General features: G+C 48.4%; 5 protein-coding genes, 1 non-coding gene and 1 pseudogene across 7 annotated transcripts; 5 read left to right on the top strand and 2 right to left on the bottom strand.

Annotated features, from left to right (window-relative positions):
- Positions 1-399: 399 nt before the first annotated feature.
- Positions 400-1944, bottom strand: TRV_01529 (aminotransferase, putative; the record flags this gene model as incomplete). Its single annotated transcript, XM_003024283.1, has 3 exons — positions 400-925; positions 1010-1395; positions 1459-1944. 3 exons carry the CDS (start codon positions 1942-1944, stop codon positions 400-402), a joined length of 1398 nt encoding a protein of 465 aa, XP_003024329.1.
- Positions 1945-2494: 550 nt separating this feature from the next.
- Positions 2495-2565, top strand: TRV_01528. Its single transcript has one exon. It is a non-coding gene; the product is annotated as a tRNA-Gly (tRNA).
- Positions 2566-6937: 4372 nt separating this feature from the next.
- TRV_01527 (uncharacterized protein) lies at positions 6938-10002 on the top strand (the record flags this gene model as incomplete). Its single annotated transcript, XM_003024282.1, has 2 exons — positions 6938-7489; positions 7576-10002. 2 exons carry the CDS (start codon positions 6938-6940, stop codon positions 10000-10002), a joined length of 2979 nt encoding a protein of 992 aa, XP_003024328.1.
- Positions 10003-11568: 1566 nt separating this feature from the next.
- On the top strand, positions 11569-13835 carry TRV_01526 (GPI anchored protein, putative; the record flags this gene model as incomplete). Its single annotated transcript, XM_003024281.1, has 6 exons — positions 11569-12185; positions 12235-12573; positions 12717-12888; positions 12951-13052; positions 13123-13187; positions 13244-13835. The coding sequence occupies 6 exons, from the start codon at positions 11569-11571 to the stop codon at positions 13833-13835; spliced, it is 1887 nt and encodes a 628-aa protein (XP_003024327.1).
- Positions 13836-14178: 343 nt separating this feature from the next.
- TRV_01525 lies at positions 14179-14260 on the top strand (annotated as a pseudogene). Its single transcript has one exon. The product of its transcript is annotated as a tRNA-OTHER (tRNA).
- A 605-nt stretch (positions 14261-14865) lies between these two features.
- On the top strand, positions 14866-18642 carry TRV_01524 (uncharacterized protein; the record flags this gene model as incomplete). The annotated part of the gene is made up of 3 exons (XM_003024280.1): positions 14866-17057; positions 17127-17818; positions 17876-18642. The coding sequence occupies 3 exons, from the start codon at positions 14866-14868 to the stop codon at positions 18640-18642; spliced, it is 3651 nt and encodes a 1216-aa protein (XP_003024326.1).
- A 914-nt stretch (positions 18643-19556) lies between these two features.
- Positions 19557-20405, bottom strand: TRV_01523 (uncharacterized protein; the record flags this gene model as incomplete). The annotated part of the gene is made up of 1 exon (XM_003024279.1): positions 19557-20405. One exon carries the CDS (start codon positions 20403-20405, stop codon positions 19557-19559), a length of 849 nt encoding a protein of 282 aa, XP_003024325.1.
- Positions 20406-20525: the final 120 nt, after the last annotated feature.

The following is a 20525-nucleotide window of genomic DNA, read 5'->3' as shown; positions in this document are numbered from 1 at the left end:
TTCTTGTTTACTTATTGATCGATGTTTGCCGTTTGATTGCTGCATATTAACCGAGCAGTTTCGCTTCCCATCATCATCACCCATCGCCATCACCGCCCTAGCCAAGTCCTCCGCCTCTGGCTGTGAATCATGATACGAGAGTCCAAGGATCTTGTCAGCTACTCTAACCTGACTTGTTAAGCATGTGCGCGGATGTACCGGGCTCTCATGACGATGTCTGTGATGATGACAGCGCGGAGAAAAGGGGGAGGGGGGGTCAACCCCGGAGCAAGCTGAATATGTTCAACTTGCCGACCGACTTTACCAGTCGTACATTGCAAGAATATCCCGGCATGAATGCCATGATTATTAACAAAGACGGAAGACCTTCATTGCCGTGAAACTGCAGCGAAATGATATCTAACATCTTGTGTCCTGCTTTGCCTTTTCAACAGCCTGTGCAAGGCGCTGGACTCCTTCCTCCAGCATATCTTCGTCCACGTACGCCAGACAGATACGCACAAAGTCGTCCAGCGGCCCGTCGGCGTCTGCATGGTCATAGTCTGGCTTTGCGCCTTTACCAGTGACCTTGCTTCCTTCTCCAGCGGCAATCCGTAGATTCAGCTCCTCTGCAGCAATCCTGGTCACACGATTTGCTGAGATGCCTGGAGGAAGGCGGAGCCAGAAGAAGTAACCGCCTGAAATCTCACTAGGCTTTATCTTGTCGCTGCTACCAGATGGTGGTGATGGAGCAAGGGGTTTGGTGAAGGTCATACCAACGGGGTGGAGATGCTTTTCGATTGCGGCGCGCAGGATGTGGTACCGTTTCGAGTATGCTGGACAAAGCACCTCTGGGATATACGACTGGATGAAGCCGGAGGAGAGGAGCTGGCAGATGAAGGTAGACGTCAACTGTGAGGGAGCGCCGCCAGAGCGTGTCGAGCCTCTGTGATTTCCCTCCGCGGTTAGTCTTGTCGGATGTTGCTGGCAGTGGTGAATTAATATCCAGGTAGTGAAAAGTTCCACTTACGTCTGTCCAACGCCGTATACAAACTTCTCTGTCCCTTCAACCCATCCAACTCGACATCCAGGGCCGAGAAGTTTGCTAAAGCTCCCGTTACTCATACAATGTCCGAACTCGTCCCTTGGCCCGCCGTCCAGGAAACGATCGATGTCAACCAGACGTGGTGCAACGGCAGTCGTAAGCTGTGGTTGCGTGCATGACGAATCGATGTGCCACTGTAGAAAGTCGTAGACGTCGTCCGTCACCACGAGTGCGTCATACTGTCGAGCGAGACGGACAAGCTGCGTACGTCGGCGGACGGACATGATTCTAGATGACGGATTGGCGAAGGTAGGGACTGCATAGATAATATGCTTATATATCTTCCTCCATGGGCGTGGGGGCTTCAATTTCTGTCTGATTGTCAGCACTCATAGTCAAAGCAAGAAGGCAGGCTATATACATAGCTCACGTACCGGCTCCAGATTCCCGTCTGCCACTGCCCGTTCCTCGCTCTTCTTCAGCTCCCTCTCGAGAAAGTCAACGTCAATACCCTCGGCATCCTCCCTGACGGCTCTCAGCTTGTCTCCGAACCCAGCATCATCGAACATGCCACACGCAAGATAATACGTCGGCGACACCAGCCATACGTTCCGCGTATACACTGGGTCGGAAAACACCTGCAGCACGCAGGCCAAGTTCTGACTGGCGCCGCCAGATATCACTATCCGACCAGCATCCACGGCTTCCCGTGGCTGGTAGAAGGCCGTCAGCCATCTTGCTATCTCGGCACGCAGCGAGGGGTCTCCTTCATCCGGGCCGTAGCCTAGGGCGGGCTCCGAAAGTGCCGGCGAGTGCAGGACGGCCTTGGATGCTTCTGACAGGGCTGCCGTGGGGTGTAGCGAGGGATGCGGCCAGCCCCGGGACAGATTGATGGGCCGTTGAGTGAAGCGGACTGTCATTGTCGTTGTAACCGTTCAAGCTATATCTTTCTTCTCTTGCTACACTCTGGTAGCTACTCTCGAGGGTTGGTCTCTGGCTCTGGAGTAGTGATGGATTATGGATGCGGCGCGGGGCGCGAGGCGAACCATGTCTCTGCAGACGGCCTGAACAAGGTTCTGTGGTCCAATTCTATCATTCCTCGCCTCCAGGGGTAGCAACCGGCAGTCCTATCGGGCACAGTAATATCGATATTCGGTCCCTGCTCCGAGATGCAGCTAATGCGTATCCCTTAACTAGTAACTATGAGTGTGTTAGCAGTGGTACGACTTCATCATGACATCACCACCTACCAGTGCCTCTAGAGTCTCTCGAGCACTCCAAGCTGCCTATAGATCTTCTCTAGGCCTCTTTTCGTGTAGTCAATGCAGTATCAACTCTCTCTCCTTCGCTTCAATCTATCACCGTCCGTGGGCTGTCTTCGTCTGTTTCGTCTGATGTCGTCGTCGTTATCAAACTGTCCACTTTTCGTCTATAAGAAACACACCGAGGAAGCCATCACATGACAAGATCGCATTGATGGTTTAGTGGTAAGATCCGTCGTTGCCATCGACGGGCCCCGGGTTCGATTCCCGGTCGATGCACTTTTTTTGCCTCTCATTTTGTTCTTCTTCTTTTCCTTTTTAGTTCCTGGTGCTTCTCTCCAGGAGTCCTACAGCGTCTTTCGTCTATCGATTTGTACTGTTGACGCCCTTGAGGATCTCCTGCAAGGAGTATCACGTGCATATGCAGGTTTTTGCTGTTGAAACTCGAGCTGTGCATTTACGAGCAGACAGGCAGAAGCTGTGAAACAAGGAGAAACATGAAGAGTGTCATGAATCAATAGCTAGTTGGCGGCTATTCTAGTTCATCTCTCTCTGTCCTGTCTACGCTGTTTTACTGTAGGAGAATCAAAGACCAGTTGGGCTATTTAGGGCTTAGGTCTAGGGCTAGGTAGTTGGGGGTGCCGAAAAGGGGAAATACATATTTTTGTCATCATGTATGGGGCCATTGATTAATCGATCTATAGCAGTGGCAGGTAAAGGAGATTAAGAGGATGCAGTGAGACATGCTGATAGTGATCAGTAATAATTATGACAATTCTCTGTGATCTCGGCTATCGATATAGCTCCGTTGATATTATTTATATCTGTAAAGATCTTAAACAAAGTTTGCCTTAATATATAACATAATGCTGTTAAGAATGAGCTCAAAATACCCACCGAGATCTCCATTGGATAGCCAACTTTCGGAGCCAACCCTTCCCAGGTTACTCCTCTTCACCCCATTTCCGGCATTTCCATCACTACTGTGAATTAGGTTAATTTTTCCATATACCGTAAGTCAAGAGATGAACGTGCCGAGGCCAAGCACAAGTTCTGTGAACATCAACGGCTTATCAGTGAGCTCTCCCTATACGTGAGTTCGATAAACCCTCACCGGCTTGGTATATCCCGTTACCTCCAATTTGACATAGCTTATTTCCAATAAATAATTGATGTCAAAGTGGCAATTTATGCAAGTAATATGCATCACAAGCCGAAAAAAAATAAGCCGATCAGGAGCAATGACCGACATATCGTTCCAGAGTTGCCATCCGATCGTTATGGTTGGGAATAATAGGCTATTCCCCACTTTGTCAGATTGACTCTGGATGTGGTCACAATATGTATACCCCAGTAGTACTCCATACTGCACAGGAATCTGTGGTGGCTGGTTTAGTAGAAATCTGCGGATGTGTAATATATTAAATTGACGGGAGTGGCCATGTCTCTGGTAGGGTTATATATTGTGTGTGACAAAATCCCGGCCGCGGAGGAAAAGGAAAAGAAAAGGCATGGTTGAACCATGGTTGTGTAATGCTTCTCGCCCGAAGACAAGAGTAAAATGTCTAAGAAGTGCTTTTTTTTCCCTTCGTGACCTTGAACAAAAACTGAAGCTGTGTGGCATATCTACTGGTTAGTAGTCAAGTTTGACATCAAGATGGGGTAGGGTATTGTTATGCAAACTCTGCCACTTTCTGGTTGCAGACTTTTTTGATAAAGGTAACCGTAACATTACATAATCGGGCGGGCTTGTGATGGGTAGCTTTCGACACCTCCTGCCGGGATGAGCGGCAATATTGTCGAGCACAACTGATGGCTGTATCTCTTCGCAGAGCAGAGTCTTTGATTCCAAAGGTAATAGACGGGTTCTGTGTATTTGTCTCGGAGCTATCTTGACGCGGGGTCGAGCCTGGTCTTTGGCCTGTATGTCGTGGACACAACAGGAGTAAGGGTGGTACGGTACCAATCCGCAGCCTCTGTGCTAGATTCGACTTTTAAACTCATCCGATGTGGCATCGGCGTGTGCGAATAGCTGGACAAGCTGTCCTAGGCGACAGTCCGTGCCTGGCCACGACGATCTTTCTCTGCATGTTTCCGTCAATGCCCAGTGGCGCACACTCCAGCGAGACGCCGTAGCCCTCCGTTTATTCAAATATTGAAGCCATATGTTAGAATTACGGCCCGACTGCATGTACGTAGGAGGAGCTCTCGATGGCGCCGTTAACAACTCAGCTAGACGTGCAGCTTCTAAGAAGTTTTAACTTCTCTGACTTTCTCTGGCTCATGACTCCCAGGATGGAAGTATGTGCTCCAACTTCCACATTCCCGGATAATTAGGCTGCCTGTTGATGCTGGTCATCCACTCCAGCTCTGACACAGAAGGCAGAAGCAACGAAAACAAAGGTTGTCCATGGCGTCTTCTCCCCGGTCACGAGCCTGGCGGACGTGGAGAGCTGTGATTAGTTGCAGGGGGTAACATCTGAAGAAAGGTGTTTCGCACTCGGATGCTATCACATGTAGTGCCATATTAAACTGCACTGCGAGATCCTCATCAGAGACATTTCCCACGTTTAAGTAGTTTAAATCCAGCTAAAGGAAGAGCTGCTTGCTATGAGGACTGTCGAAGCCAGGGCTATCGACATTAGATATGCGGTGTATAAAAATGGATAAGTCGGACGGAATAGCGTCATCGGCAGCTTACAAATTGCGATCCTTCATAAAATAGCTCTGTGACTAGCGTGGGTGAATTAAAGTAGGGCTAGGGTGGATTACAGGGAGCCCGGCAAAGGGAGATGGAGCCCCTTGTTTGATCTTGTCTTGTCTTGTCTCGCTGTCTCGTGTGGACAGGGTTTGGCACGCAAGGATCGGGGGTTCCTCGTCGGTGGGACTCCAACATGAAAAATGATTTCTCAAGACCGACGACGGACGTTTTATCGAAGTCGTTTCTTTCCGTTAATTTTCTGTCCCTTCGTTATAGGTGTAAATATAATGTCAACTATGAACGACAAAAGTTAGAGATGCAGTAGAAATAAGCAAAAACAGCCAGCACCATTCAAAGTAAATGCGAAAAAAAGAAACACGGAAATTCTATTCTTAGATGCAAAAGCATGAAATAAAGTGGAAATAAAATATTATACGGACGGCACGTTCTCGGACGACTGGACTGGCTGCCATGCTGGTGGTAGAAGCTAGAGGAGGAGGAGGCCTGTGAGATGTATGTATCCTGTGTAGCTGTTGAGGAGGGAGACATGTCGACTGGCAGCCGGGGAGATCATGAGACGAGTAGACGAAGGCGTCAGGACAGGCGGAAAACGGAGTCAAGGAGCAGAGCGAACCCCTGCATGGCGCAGATGGAGATAGATAGAGGGCGGCGGACGGCGGACGGCGGAGAGATGAGAGCGAGGGCGAGGGCGAGGGCGAGGATGAGGTCGAGGTTGAAAAGTGCCGACGTCGATGTTTCGCACCTGATACACGAAAAAGGGAAAAACCGCCCTTCTGCCACCGCTCGCCGCCTTTTCGGCTTTCAACTCTACTTCGACTTCATCGAAACATCAACAACAACCAACAACATCACTACTAACTACTACAAGACGACAACGCAAGAGGCTGCAGCAAGCAGAAGGCTCCAGACCCCACTGTCACGGCCGCCAACCAGTGAGATATCAGGCTCGCCTGCGCCGGACAAGGCTCAGCAACTCTCGTCCTCTCGTTTTTGTCGTTGGTGCCGCCTGGCTACTGCAGAGGAGCGAGAAAGCCACGCGAGAGACGAGAACCAAGCAAAACAGCCACTTGCCGGGGCCCCAGGGATACGAGGCCTCTTGTCTTCGTCTCGGACTGGCTCTTGAGGTCATACGCTTCAGGGCCTGTTTGGTTTGGTCGATCGATCAGCCCGGACTTTACGCAGTGCACACAGGCTCTGCTTGGCTGCTTAGGGGGAGGAAAATACATATAAGCGAGCAAGGGCATCATCCGTCAGATACGAAAGGAGAAAACTTCCCAGAGCCGCATTGACATCAGCTACAAGTTTGCCGGAATACGGACAACCGCTCCTGTCTTCGTCATTTATTCCAGCTTAGCCCTCTCCTTTGATCCTTCGGCTGTTCATTCCCGCAGGCGCAGCGACAGGAGCCACTCACAGGAATCAAAAATAAGAGATAATGAGGCAAAAGAGAAGAGGAAAAAAACTGGGCCTTGTTGCTTTTCTTGGATACGCTACTTGTTTGACTCCTTGGCTGGGGGTGCTTCCAGTGCTTGGAAACGCTCAATATTTAGACTCGCCATTCTTCTTTCTTTTTTCCCCTTCTCTTCCCTCTTTCTCAGTCTTTAGAAGACCTCGCTTATCCAGGATATCTCAAGCGGAAGAGACGGACCGATCCCTCTTCCTCTTCCTCTTTTTTTCCTCTCAATCAGATATTCACTCGTTTATATATCTTGCCACTCAAAGGGGGAAAAGACGGTGACGAGGAAAGCAAGCAACAACCAAGCAACAAACTAAACTACCAGTGAGGAAAAAGAAGATTCAAAGCCTCAAACGAGATAGCAAACGACGAAGTATACAAGTTACTACGTCAAAGCACAACCGACATCTGCCCTTATTATCACCGCAAGCCCATGTTGCTCTCTGCATACCAACGCTGAAAGACCCTTCACAATGTTGGCAACTCCCTCCAACAATCCCGTTCGCCGCCTCTCTTCGTTCTTCTCGCTGGGCTCGCCGAAACCTGATGATAAACGCTCTCCCACCAAGTCACCTCATTTACAATCCTCCCGCTCATCTTCGTTGCAAACTCCGCCCCTTCGGGATCAACAGCTCGCTGAAGAGACACAGGCATTGAGCCTCAACCCACGGAATGTCTCTGCTCCTGTCCTCGGTGAAAATGCACACCAAAGCTACACTCCTCCACCACGTCTCTCCAGTTTGAACCCAGATCTAGCAGGTCCAGGTTCGCCAGATACTCACAGCCGTAGCCAGAGCTGGAGTGATGCTGTACCGCGATTCAGCAAATCTGGTTCAAGGCCGGGTTCAGGTCTCGGAGTTTCGGGAGTTAACGTCAACCCTAGCCCTGCTACAATAAGCAAGTCCAAAAAGGGCGCTAAGTCGAAGTTGTCCGGCAGTGATGCGTCAAATGGTAAACGGGCTTGGATCGCTGGAACGGAAAACGATATCCCCTATGATATTAGCACTCTACTTGCAGGAGAGAGGGTAAGTCAAGCTCTCTTGACTCATTATAGAACCCTTTTTTTTTAAAAAAGTCTTTTTTTTTTTTTTTTTTGGCTGACTTGAATTAGGTAGCTGATCTCTGGGATGATGCCGGAGATACCTATGTCTACCTCTTCCCTCAAAACTCTGGTCGACCGCCTTCATTCAAGGTTGATTCCGCTATTTTTTCTGCATCCGCGTCTCTCACACTCCTCGCCCGCGGGAATCCTTCTCCTCCTCAATCTACGCGAGGTGGTCAGGGCCGATCCCGAGATCCTAATTCGTCTTCTCCTCCTCTTTCAGCACAAAATGGATCTAGTTATGACGAGGGCTCCGACGGACAGTCGCAGGATGGCTTTCTAGACGACGAATCACCGGAGTTGCACCTATATATGCCCGTACCCCTTACCGGCGATCTTCCCTGCGGCCGAGAGCAGCCTGTCCTTTCTGCTGATGATGTGGATATGCTAGTACTTTTCCGCAATCTGTTTGCCTTCCTTATCGGCCAGGCATTGATTGCAACGCCACGCACACCGTCTATCTTCAACATCTTCATGGAAGTGTCCGGACTCCTAGATCGTTTTGGATTCACCAACCTGGACCAGTCAACTTTTGGAGAGACTGCCACCAGCAGCTTCGGCTGCTATTGCGATGAACTGGATTTAATCGATGTCCGTGCTTCGAGGGAACGTGCCTTGGATGCTATCATCCTTGGTGAACGTATGAAGTATCTCCCTCTGTACCAGGAGGGTTTCACTCACGGTGTTGCAGTGCTTGACGATCTAAAGAAGTTCGAGACGAAGTATAATCTTGTTTCTGCAGTCACTCGAAAGAGATTGGAGCGAGGATATCTAGACCTAGACAACAGGATAAGGACCTGTGCTGTCAAGATCGATGAGTTTGAATTCCCTTCTTTGTTCGCCGGTATTGCCAACTCAAACGTCGCAAATGAGGCCAAAGTCATCCGCTTCAAGAACTGGAAGAACGCATACCTCAGCTATCGAAAGAATGTCATGAATTATTACCGCGCTCGTTTCGGCTCATGGCCTCCCAAGGCCAGCAAGAAGACCCAGTTCCAGGAAAGCGGCCTCAATCGCTTGGTCCTTCGAGAGCTTTACCAGGACTTCTGCGATCTCTATGATATGCTTGCCGACCGTACCGATCTTACCACCCGCTCCGCAGACATGACTACCTCCGTATTTAAGGCTGAAGACTCGAATTCTACCTCTCAAGCACTGCGACAGATCATGTCGGAATATGACCGCAGTACACCACCAGTTCAGCCACCAATTCCCTTTGACATTCCCCGTTTGCCGTCTATCCATTCCATCCGACGCAAGCTAGACCCTAAGCGTGAAGCCAAGGAGCGTTCAAAGCGACTTACTACTGGTGAAGTGAACGAGATTCTGGTCTCCAGTTACAACCACGCAAGCATGAAACCGACCCCTTTCCTGGAGAACTTTATGAACTATGAGCGTCGCGTTGGCCACGGTAAATGCGCTGACGAGCTTGCGGATATGCGTTGTGCACAGTGGCTATTCATGTACGCTGTCATACAATCATTGCCAATGCTTGTTGTGGATGCCCCGGATCTCAGGTGTACACATGGGGTGGAATACTTCCTCTGCATACCACCATGGGGTGGATCTCCTTGGTGCGCTTCTGACCCAAAGAATGGCAAGAAGTGGTTTGGTGTTGCTGGTGGGTCTGGCGTCGTCAATCTACCATCGGATGTGGTTGCAAATGGCGTCGATGCTGTCTATAGGCGCAGCCACTGTTGGCAGGTTGCCTTGAAGTGGGCAGACGATGGACAGCTGAACTCGTCTGTTATGTTGGACCCTGCTTCACAACAGCCAGAGGAGCCACAACAACCACCACTGCCTCCTCCTGTTCCCCAGAGCCAGCCACAATCACCGCAGCAGCAATATCAAGCATATCCTCAGTATCCCCCACCTCCACAGCAATACCCTCAGCAACCACCGTATCCAGCACCACAATACCCACCGCCGCCGCCACAGCAGCAGCAGTATCAGCCATACGCTCAACCATACCAGCAGCCGCAGTATCCTCCGCAACATTACCAACACTACCAACACCCGTCTCTATCTATTTCAACCCCTGATCAATCTACTGCTGGCTCTCTCCCTCCCTCAGGTACCCCGACTGCCTACCCACCACCCAACCAGGCTCAAAACTTCTACCCATTCCCTTACCCGCCACCCCTCTCATCTACTGGCTCCTCTTCAGACAGGCAACCTACTCCACTTCTTACACCAGGCGATACTACACCTCCTAATCTCCCCATGCTCAATCTCCAGCCACCAAGTGCGTCATTTGGTCGAGGTGCCGGAACCCCAGGTAACCGTTCCTCGATATACATGGGCCTTGAAGCCTTGCCACTACCAGCTGGCGTTAGCCCCGTGGATACATCAGGAAGATCATCGACTCATAACCCTGACGCAAGCTTCGATCATATTCTGCAAGGTGTCTCACAGCCTAAGAAGAAGAAGAAATGATGAAATTGCTTATCAGAAGGTTGAGTTTGGTTTTGTTTCCTTCTTGAATCTTCCATTGGTTGTTTTGTTTTTCTTTTCTTTTCCTTGGCCTTTTTTTTTTTTCTATACATTGTTGGCGCGTACAATTACATTGTTTTACTGCTACAGTTCAGTACTGGATGAGATGAGATGAGGATAAAAATGGTTTTAATTTTTAATTATGCATGACACGCGCGCACATACAATATGCTCACGCCCCTTATACACTGACATGGAAGCAAGCAGCTGTTCTTATACTATTCTTCCCTGCCCTTGGGCTTTAGATGTTTCTTTCTTTTTTCCTTATTTGTTCCTTGGCTGTTTCCTTTCACTGCTTCCTGTTTGTTGCATTTCTGTACTCCATGTTCCACCCGGCGTTGCACAAAAAGCAAAATAAAAACTGCCGAATTGGATAAATAATAGACATACATTATGAATGATATACATACTATGGGAGGTTCTGTCAATATAGGTTATGTTTTTTCGGTATGTTCTATTTCTGTTTTCTTCATGAAAGGAATGCTGTTTTATCTCGGATCATCCATAGCTGGCTTATTAACTTTGGATAGCTTTGTGTTATTTCTCCCGTGTCGTTGATCATCGGCCCCTCAGATATTGAAGCTAACAATTTCCACCGAGGTCTAGTTACTCTCCTTCCTGGCTCATTGCGGACAATCGATGAATATCAGTAACACCAACTAACTCTCTACCGGGCCAACACGAGCAGCAGTGTTTGCTATTGGCGATCTGAATCCATAGACTATGCGCTGTTGTTCACGACATGGACTGCTCCTTTTTGCGGACCTCGAAACTAGTCTGCAGTGATATCGGTTATGTCTAAGAAGTCTCAGTATCCCCAGCCTTCTATTTGACTCCACAATCAACAGCCATCTTATTGTTGATGTTGTTTTAAATTGCGCCCAATCAACAGCCTCGATTTACAGTTAGCTTCCTATTTAAGCATATGTTACGGGTATGCGGAACTTTGCGCCAGGGCCACTGCAGGATGAACCAGGATTAAACATCCAACATCTGACTTAACCCATTACAAGTCGCGGGTTGGATGTTGGATACAGGGCTTGACAGCCCAAGCGTCTCGGATGGAATTCCTTTCGCGGCTGTGTCACTATACCTTGCACTCGATCCCTTACGATAGTTAACTATGAAACACAATGGGCGACAAAAATTCATGATAATACCATGCTGGGGTGGATGGCTCACTTCCCACCGTTTCGACTCTATGGGTGCTTTCTCTATGGGTGCTTTTCCTTTGGGCTTCCTCATGGTCAAAATCCCGCATCAGTTACCATAGGACTCCGTACTTATGGGGCTTGAGACCGGAGTATTTGGTGAAAGTGCAAGCCCTGCAATGGGGCCAAACATGGGCTTGATATACCAAAATAATGCCTGTAGACGCATTTACGATGTGTCCGCAGCCGTATCCAACATCAAGGTCGGTTCGCCCCTTGCCAAATATACCCGGTTAAGGATTAGGAAGCATGCATCGGCTGAGTGAGGGGCAGTAAGGAATGCTGAAGGGCAGTGCAGATGCATTGCCCTTCATTGAGACAATATTATGTTTATAAGGGAGCTCCTATTTCATTTGGAAATGGCTTTCCAGATATTCAACGCGCCGTGTTTCTCCTTTTGGATAAGAGAGAAAAAAAAAAAAGGGCACACAATACCAATATGAAGATATCTGTTTCCTCGTTGTTGGCGTTTTCTACGCTTCTTTACCATTCCACATTAGCCACAACCCTGAAATCATCGCGAAAAGACACTTTAGAATCATGGAACTCTGTTCAAGCACGACACCTCTCTCCGGCATATCCTCATGGTGGTATTCGGAAACGGCAGCCTGGCAAGATACTACGAAATGAAGCCAGACTTGATTTTGTTGATCATTTCACTCATGTTACTGCACGGACCAATGACCCGGTCCTTTACGCTACTTTAAACATGCGAAGTAACCATCCTGTTCTCTCGATAGAAGATTTGGAGGATGGCCTCGTGGATGTTACCTGCTCTAAGGAAGGTATTAAACTGACCTTCAGTACTTCACAGTATATGGAGCAGGTTAGCAAAGAGCTTGGAAACACCGAAGAATTCGTTGCTATCTCATCACACTGGGGATGTAATGAAGAAGAGCAGAGAGCACCACATATGTGAGTAATATGCATAATGGTTAAAGTATATATGCTAATGCTGGTGTAGGATTACGGATATCACTGTTCACAAGGACGAGAATAGTGTTCTGCTCTCGCGGAAGGATGTCCAATGGAAAGAAGCATTCCACAGCATCGATGTCTCCTTTTCGCACAAGGGGAGCAGCAGCGTCGTCAGACGTAGTCAAAAACCCATGAATCCGAGCCGGCGTAGAAGTGGCACACGGACACCTGAAGAATCACCAACTTCTACTGTCCGCGACGTCGTCTTCCCTGGTGTGCCTTCAAATATCCCTTATTTAAAGGACGGTGGGGGGCGAATTAGTGTTAATCATAAGGGTAGAAAGCTTGTACCTCTCGACTCGGATATAACCAACATTTTGGGATTGTGAGTTTTCAGCCCTTTCCTGCTATGGAAGTAATTGGCTGACATTTTCCCAAACCAAGGCCCGAAGGGGTGACACTGTCTTGCAAGGAGTGCAGCATTAATGGAGACGTAGTTCTATCGACGGGCTCATTCTCAATTACTAGCACCGATGATTCCGGCCTGGTCTCTACCCTTGCATTTATCAGTGAAGGACGGGTCGATATAGAACTAAGCAGAGTCTTTGCTCGGATGGAGCTTGAGCTGGCCTTGGAAGCTGGCAAGGAGCTGCTTAACTTCACTGTGCCAATGCCTTCGGTCCCTCTCAGTCCGTTTACAGTGAGTGCTGGGGTGTTAGTCCTTCATATATGTCACCGATTTTCCATGCTAACGAATTCCAGATCCCTCAAGTGGTTGATTTCGGGGCTATATTGGTCCCTCAGGTGTCTGTAGAGGTCGCTCTGAGCAAGCCGTTGAACTTCACTTACGGCGTGGACATCTCAGTGTGTTATATCTTCCCGCCACGCCTATTCAGACGCTTGAAAGATTAGCAGCACTCATCAAAACTATTAGGTTCCAGAGGACTCCTTCATCTCACTTAACTTTGGATCTCCTGCAAACTCAACTATCAAAGGGCTGTAAGTGATAGTTCTTAGAAAGATGCACCAAGGGCTATATACTGATAATATGATAGTCAACATACTACCTTTACAGAGATACCCTTCCAATCCCCCCAGGCTATCACAGATCTTACTTTCTCCGTCAGCTTCTCACCGGAGATCCTCTTCGGCCTGCGCTCTCCTACCAGAATCATTAGTGGTGGAGCTGGCGTGGCCTTCAACATGCCCCAGGCGTCAGTGAAAATCAGTCAGCTGGACGACGTCAACGAAGTCTGTGAAAAGATCCCACATGCTCCGGGGATTGAAGACGACATGGCCAAGAAAGGCAGCTTCTTTGGCAACTTCACGCATATTGAGCCATCTCTCGAGTTCAACGTCATCCCTTTTATTGAAATGCAGCTTGACCTACCTCGTGGTGAGGTTCTTCAGCAGCTTGAGGCTACCGTTACTTCTACACAGCTGAGTCTGCCCACTGCTTGTTTGGCCTTTGACCAGAAGATGAGCACATACGGTGCTCCAACCCAGGTTTTGGCAACCTCAACTGCCGGTCCAACTGCCACAGCTTCCGAGGCAAAGAAGGGGGCTGCTGGCCGAACCGGTGTTGCAAATACATGGTCAGTGTTGTGCATCTCTGTCCTTGTATCAGCGGTATTTGTTGCTATTTAGCTATTAAGTGACGGTGTCTTATCCCTTTCATTTGGATGTTGATGTTCTATATTTATAACTATTAACTACCATGTACATAGTTAGTTGCCTTTCTAATAATGACAGCAATGCTTCGCTTAGCTAATAATTAATTAATTACACCTCTCGTATCTGTGCATCGCCTTACCCATGCTTGCTGCATCCATCCTGACACTCCTCCCCTGTCATCAAACAGGCAACCCAGCACTTCGTCTCAGGGGTAATAAACATCGCCCCCTCGCCCCTTTTCGTCTGATATCTGTTCCCCTTGCCATTCTGTAGTGTCCACAACTAGCGAAAGACAGCCGCCCCCTTCATCAAGATCGGCCTTGTGGTCTAGTGGTATGATTCTCGCTTTGGGTCACCAAAGTTGCGAGAGGCCCCGCGTTCGAGTCGCGGCAGGGCCCCTTTTTTTGCTCTTTTTTTACGGCGAGCTTTTAATCGTCTGATCTTATTCTTTTGATCTACTGGTGTTATGGCCTTTTTTTTTTTTTGGTGCGAAAAGCCCTGGAAAGAACTGCGAGTCGGTGGTGATGGAGCAGGAGAAAAGTGCTGGTCAACTGACTCATAACTAGTTAGCTGAAACGCCAACAAGACAACGCAACAACTCAACTGCTCGCAGGTGGTTAGAGTCATCGACAGGATCAAAAGAAACAACAACTATGACTCGGTTTTACGAGGATCAGAGTTCACCTCCAGGCTGGTTCTGAGTCGAAGAGCAAGAATAACCACTCGCAAAGGGCATTCTGGCGTGGAGTGAGCTGCGTCGTCCTGTCTGTGGCCCTTGTGCATCAACTAATAATTACAGGCGGCTGAAGGGAGGAACTGCGGTCTCTGACTCAGTGGCAGAAGTATCAGGGCTGAGATCGAAGGACTCAACAGATGAGCATATCACTATTTAATATAGTGAAGATCTGGCAGGTCTATCATGATCGGTAGACGGATCAGATACACTCCTTTGTCCCCTTATCACCACGACTGTCAGATACCACCACATTGACAGTAATACCTCATGGCTGAGCAGGAAGAACCTCCCACACCGAGGAGCTTGTCTCTTCTATCTTTTCAGACTGCTCTTTGCATCGTCCCACCGCGACACCTATGGAAGGATATCGACCGCCTTAGGTCTCTATATGACCAGGCTTATGGGAGATGGCCCCCCCATGTCAACCTTATTTATCCCTTTGTACCGACAGATAGGCTACCGGATGTCTCTAGACTGATACAGGAGAAGCTGAACTCTCTAAGTCAATCATCCGAGTACCAGAATATCAGCATACAATCCGGACCGGCAGGCTACTTTCGCAACCGTGGAGGCAATACGATCCACCTGACTTTGAACGACAGGGCAGCGGACCAACTTCGTCATCTCAGGGCCTCTATTCTAGATGCACTCGGTCACCATGGTGAAGAAGAGCGAGATTACTGTCCACACCTCACCATCGGCCAGACAAAGGTGGATGTGGACTTGCGTGACTTTTTACTTGACAAAACCAACATGCTCCCAGCTGCTCAATGGGATCTTGACCACCTAGTGATTCTGCATCGTGAAAAGGGCTTTGGCGGAAGTTCAGTGAGCAAAATGGTCATTTGGGATGCCATCGACCTCTCCGGCAATAACATGTCAACTTCGGATGAGCTTACCCGGTTATATAGCGGAATGTCTCTTCATGGCCTGGATGCAGAAGTCGATGAATCAAGATCACCCACTGAACAAATGACGACGTACGAGTATTCACCTGGTGGCCGTTCATGGTGTCCTATAACGGAGCCACCTCTGGAGCCGGTGAATATGCGGAGTAATAACTTCACCGTCTCAACATACAATGTTTTGGCAGAGTTTACCAGCTCCCCTCCTCGTGACAGATATGAGGCCCTGGTCCACAATATTCTTTCTTCAAACGCACTGGCAGATGTTCTGGTCCTCCAGGAAGTTTGTGACAATTTTCTTCTCTTTCTGCTTTCTCACCAAGACATCCAACGTCGATACCCATTTGTCACTCATGGTCCGCCGGGTCAGGGGGGCTCTCCACCTCTTCCCAGTCTTCGGAATATCGTTGTTTTCTCGCAGTGGAGGTTTACGTGGGCATGGCTGCCATTTGATGAACGCCACAAGGGTGCAGCTGTCGTGAAAATCGATGGAATTGGGGATTTACGGTCCTCTCTACCCCTAGTAATTGTTGCTGTTCATCTAACCTCAGGGTTGAATGATGCTGCAGTTGACAGTAAACTGTCACAGGTAACAAGCATCATTCATCTATTGGATAGTGACTATCACAGTAACCCTAGTGTTGTTGCAGGCGATTTCAACTTCGTTACTTCACAAGAGGTTATTGATGAAGCCCTCAGACTCAAGATGATCTCCCCTGCTGGCCTCGAGAAGATACTAGGATTCGATTGCTTGCTATCCAAGGCCCATTTCATGGACGGATGGGCTGTAGCCGGCGAAGGACCTGAAGACGCTGGCATCCATGGCGGGACCGGTGAAGGTGAACAGGGAGCGACATTTGACCCTATTTTGAACCCACTTGCAGCTCAATATTCGGTCAATGGCAGGCCCCAAAGATATGATAGAATCTTTGTTCGCCAAACCGGTAAAACCAGTGTTACTGACTTCAACTTCGTTGGCCTACGCCACGCTCTTAAAGGAGAAAATCTGCAAATATCCGAATTTGCAAGTGATCATTGGGGGATTAGGGCCGGTGTTCAAATAGGTGATAGCTTGGTAGAGAGCAAAGCCAATGAATCGGCCTCTCAGGAAACCCTGCCGCAATTGGCTAGTTTACCGGATACGCTGTCTTCCTTAGACGAAATAGTATCGTCTTTGGAGGATTCCTCAATGCTACCTGGCGAAGAAGACTTTAAGACTCGAAAAACAGCCGTTGATACCCTGTCTCAAATACTAACGGAACCAATCCATGACTCCAGCGGTAGAGATATCAAAACACCACTCGTTTTGATTCCTGTTGGCTCCTATGGCCTGGGCACTTGGGGTCCACGTTCTGATGTCGACTGCTTGTGTATTGGTGCCATTAGTTCTACCACGTTCTTTGCCCTTGCAATACAGAGGTTAAGAAAAGCATCTGCCCTGGGAATCCGTATAGTGAGGAAGGTCAAGGCTGCAACAGGAATAATGCTGGAGTTGCAATCGGGACATATCAAACTCGATCTACAATACTGCCCGGCCGCAAACGTTGCCGAAAGGTAAACATTTGACCTATTCTTAAATATTAACAACCTTTGAAACTTGTCACTGATTTATATTGTCTATAGATGGCAGGAAATCTCTAGGATCCCATTTAATGATCCAATATTCGACTTGCCACCTCACTCCTTGTCAGAACTTCAGCCGTACAGAGACCAGGAGTATATCAAGCGGATGGTACCAGACATGTACGTGTTCCGCCTTGCTCATCGGTGCATTAGCCAGTGGGCCAAATCATCGGGAGTTTATTCTTCCAAATTTGGCTTATTAGGGGGTATTCATATCACCATGATGCTTTCCCGGCTTCACCAACTTATTCACGAAAAATGTGGCCGAGTCACGGCTCCGGAGTTGGTTGCCATGTTCTTTCATCATTATGCACATTTTGACTGGAAGAACAATATGGTAGTCAGTCCAGGCGTTCAGACGAGATATCGTCGGTCGTTAAGAGAACCAATGGTGATACTAACGGTTCACGTACCTACGATTAATGTCGCTAGAGCTGTGACTGCGCCGTCTCTAAGAACGATTGTTTCTGCATTTAAACGGGCGGAAGAGCTTATGGGTGAAGATGGAGCAAGGTGGTCCAATATCCTAAATGATATCAGCATCAGTCACAATAACCAAACAGGCGCTGAAAAGTTCCTGGCAGCTTACAACAGCTACATCAAGGTCAATGTGCAGTACTGGGGCCCTTCTCCTACTCAAGCGAGTTCCCTCATCGGCTGGCTTGAGTCCAGATTCTTCCGCCTGCTCAACGGTAAGCTAGACCTTGCTGGCAAACTATAGGTTATATTCCAGTACTAAAACTATCTAGATCTCGACAGACAAGTTCTGGGTATCCATGGGCGTATTTGGCCTTCTCGGTTTACATCAATTGACGCCACCGACAGCGAGAATGATGGAGAGACTGAGTATCAAGGCTGCTACTTAGTCGGACTGGAACGAATGTCAGATGCCGTGAATACGGTAGCTAATAAAGAGGAAGCCCTGAGGATTCTACATACTGCTATCACCAAGTTCACAGACAGTTTACACGAGGAAGATAAATATTTTGACTCTACTGTCTGCTGGATTGATGCCACGCTTGTCAAACAAGCCGAACTAGGTGAACTCAAACTTGACTTAAGAACCTGGGGAGGGCAGGCAGGAGTGGACCAGACGGTATCCGATTTCTCAGAGGATGATGACGAAGCTGACGATCCTGACGACGAGCATGAGGTGAAAAGTACATTACTGGAGGAGGGCCACCTTAGCGGTAGATCGAAACTGCATTCCAAGCATGCACCTTTATCGTCCAAACCAGTTAGTGCCAACAAACTCCGGCCAGCAGGAGACGTCATCAGCCGCCTACGTTGGGATCCTAAAATCGATTTCGGGGATTACCTAGTAGGTTACGACGACCGCTTTTTGGGCGTGAAGGAAATGCCTCTCTCAAGATGGAAGTCTGAGCAGACGGACGAAGAGTTCATTCCCCAGCACCGAATCGTCTATTTCAAGAGGAAGAGTGACGGAAGACGATTCTGGGATAGGGAAACAAGGAAAGACGAGATTTTTGGGAGCGGAGCTGGTGGATGTGACTGAGAATTTTAGTTTGCATCAGCTGGGTCTACGAGTAGGCACATTGCAAATGCAAACATGGAGATATCCCCAGTGTTCCGTTTAGCACCGGTGTTATGGCCAATATTATGAAGAACATTGTTACCCTTCTAATGTGAGCAGTTCCGCATATTTTTGATCTTGTCTTGCCTCTCCGTTATTCTTTTATCACCACCTACTTCCTTGCATTGAACAACATGATACTTTGCGAATGGAACAGTTCGGCTGATAACTGCAACCGCATACATCAGGGCTGCTCCTCACATGGCTATTTACACACCCCTGGTTCCCGGCGGCCAAACAAGGCCCAGATGTCACAGTCTTATATATCAATGCCTCACAGTATCTATAAAACCACCGGTCAATTTACCTCTATACTCCATTGGATACTGATATTGGAGATGCATCGACGAGGCTTGTGACTTGCCCACGATTTCCAGCCCAACTCTCCTACTATGTGTAACCATGCCCTTACAACATGATGGGACCATATATGCGGCCTGAAACTCGACGGGCGGGGGACTCCACCAATTCAAAGGCGGGCTGGTGTGAGTGTGTCCAGTGTGTCGACGATAGGTAGTATCCCCCTCCTGTGTGCACGGCGGCATTAATTAACCGGTTGTTAACTGTTACGGGGGTGAGAAAGTGTTGGAACACGGGGCGTCCGTGGATTGGAACGTTGAAAAACATCTCATTTGATAACTAACTAAGATACACAAATTGATACCGAAATGAATTAACTAACTAGTCATTAGTTGCAACAAAAGGATCGGATAAAACGCAATATAAACAGTATACCCCGTGCTAAACGATACAACCCCCTTCCACCCTGCTACACTTGGCATTCCCATCGGTCTAGGGCATCATTCCTCTCATACAACTAATCCTACTCTTTGGCATTAGCGGAACTTGTTGAAGATAGCAGCATACTTGTCTCCATTGTCACGATACCCGTTAACCACAGTCGGCTTGTATCCCTTCTTCCTCCAATTGTTAAATACCTTCACGTATTCGTCTGATGTCAATCCCCATTGACACTCCGGCTTAACAGCATTGCCATCCATGTGCTCGAAGATTCCAGCAAACCGAACCTGCGTGTCGGCATTGTATGGGCTGATTTTCACTGGGTAGTATCCGTCTTTTCTCGCCTGGTTGAATTTGATCTTGTACTCGGCAGCAGTCAATCCAATGTACACTCTCTGGGGAGGTCCAGGCACTTTCTCCCACACGCTAGCAAACTGCTGCTGCCGCTCACTGAAGCCATACCCGCTCAGACTTTTAAGTCTGTAGCCATTTTTAGTGTAGTCTTTCAACGCCCTTGTGAACTCATCGCCGGATTGATTGATATGGTCCGCCCATGGGATATCGTTGCGGTTGTGATTCCAGGTGGTAAAAAAGCTATTTACGCTTACACCAGTATGACCATCAACCTGGACAAGTCGGAACCCCAGCTGTTTTTTTTCCTTGGCAACATTCATATAATCATAGGTCGTTTGTTCGTAGTATGTATGCCACGATGGATACTTTTTGGGATTCTCGACAACGATATTGTATGAAACGTTGCCGTGAGAGTTGGTGAAACCAGATAAATAGGTGGGAACCCACTCGAGTTTTATGTAGCCATCGAATTTGTTGTGAAAAGTTTGCTCATCGAGGCCGTGGAAAGATGCCCACTCGCCATATCCTTCAACAGCAGGGAGGAGGAGGGTGGCTACAGAAGCCAACAGAGCTATGGCGGAGATCTTCATGATCTTGAATAGGAGATTGTGCTTTTCAAAATGAGAGCTGGATGAATAGAGAGGGTGAGATGAGTGGTATGTGTGTGTGTGGTGTGTGTGTGTGTGTGTGTGTGTGTTCTCTTGACTACG

The sequence above is a fragment of the Trichophyton verrucosum genome (genome assembly GCF_000151505.1).
Source record: "Trichophyton verrucosum HKI 0517 chromosome Unknown contig00119_1.f1.exp, whole genome shotgun sequence".
Classification (NCBI taxonomy): Eukaryota; Fungi; Ascomycota; class Eurotiomycetes; order Onygenales; family Arthrodermataceae; genus Trichophyton; species Trichophyton verrucosum.
Note: the sequence above shows the minus strand (reverse complement) of the source record. Positions and strands in the feature narration are given on the sequence as shown.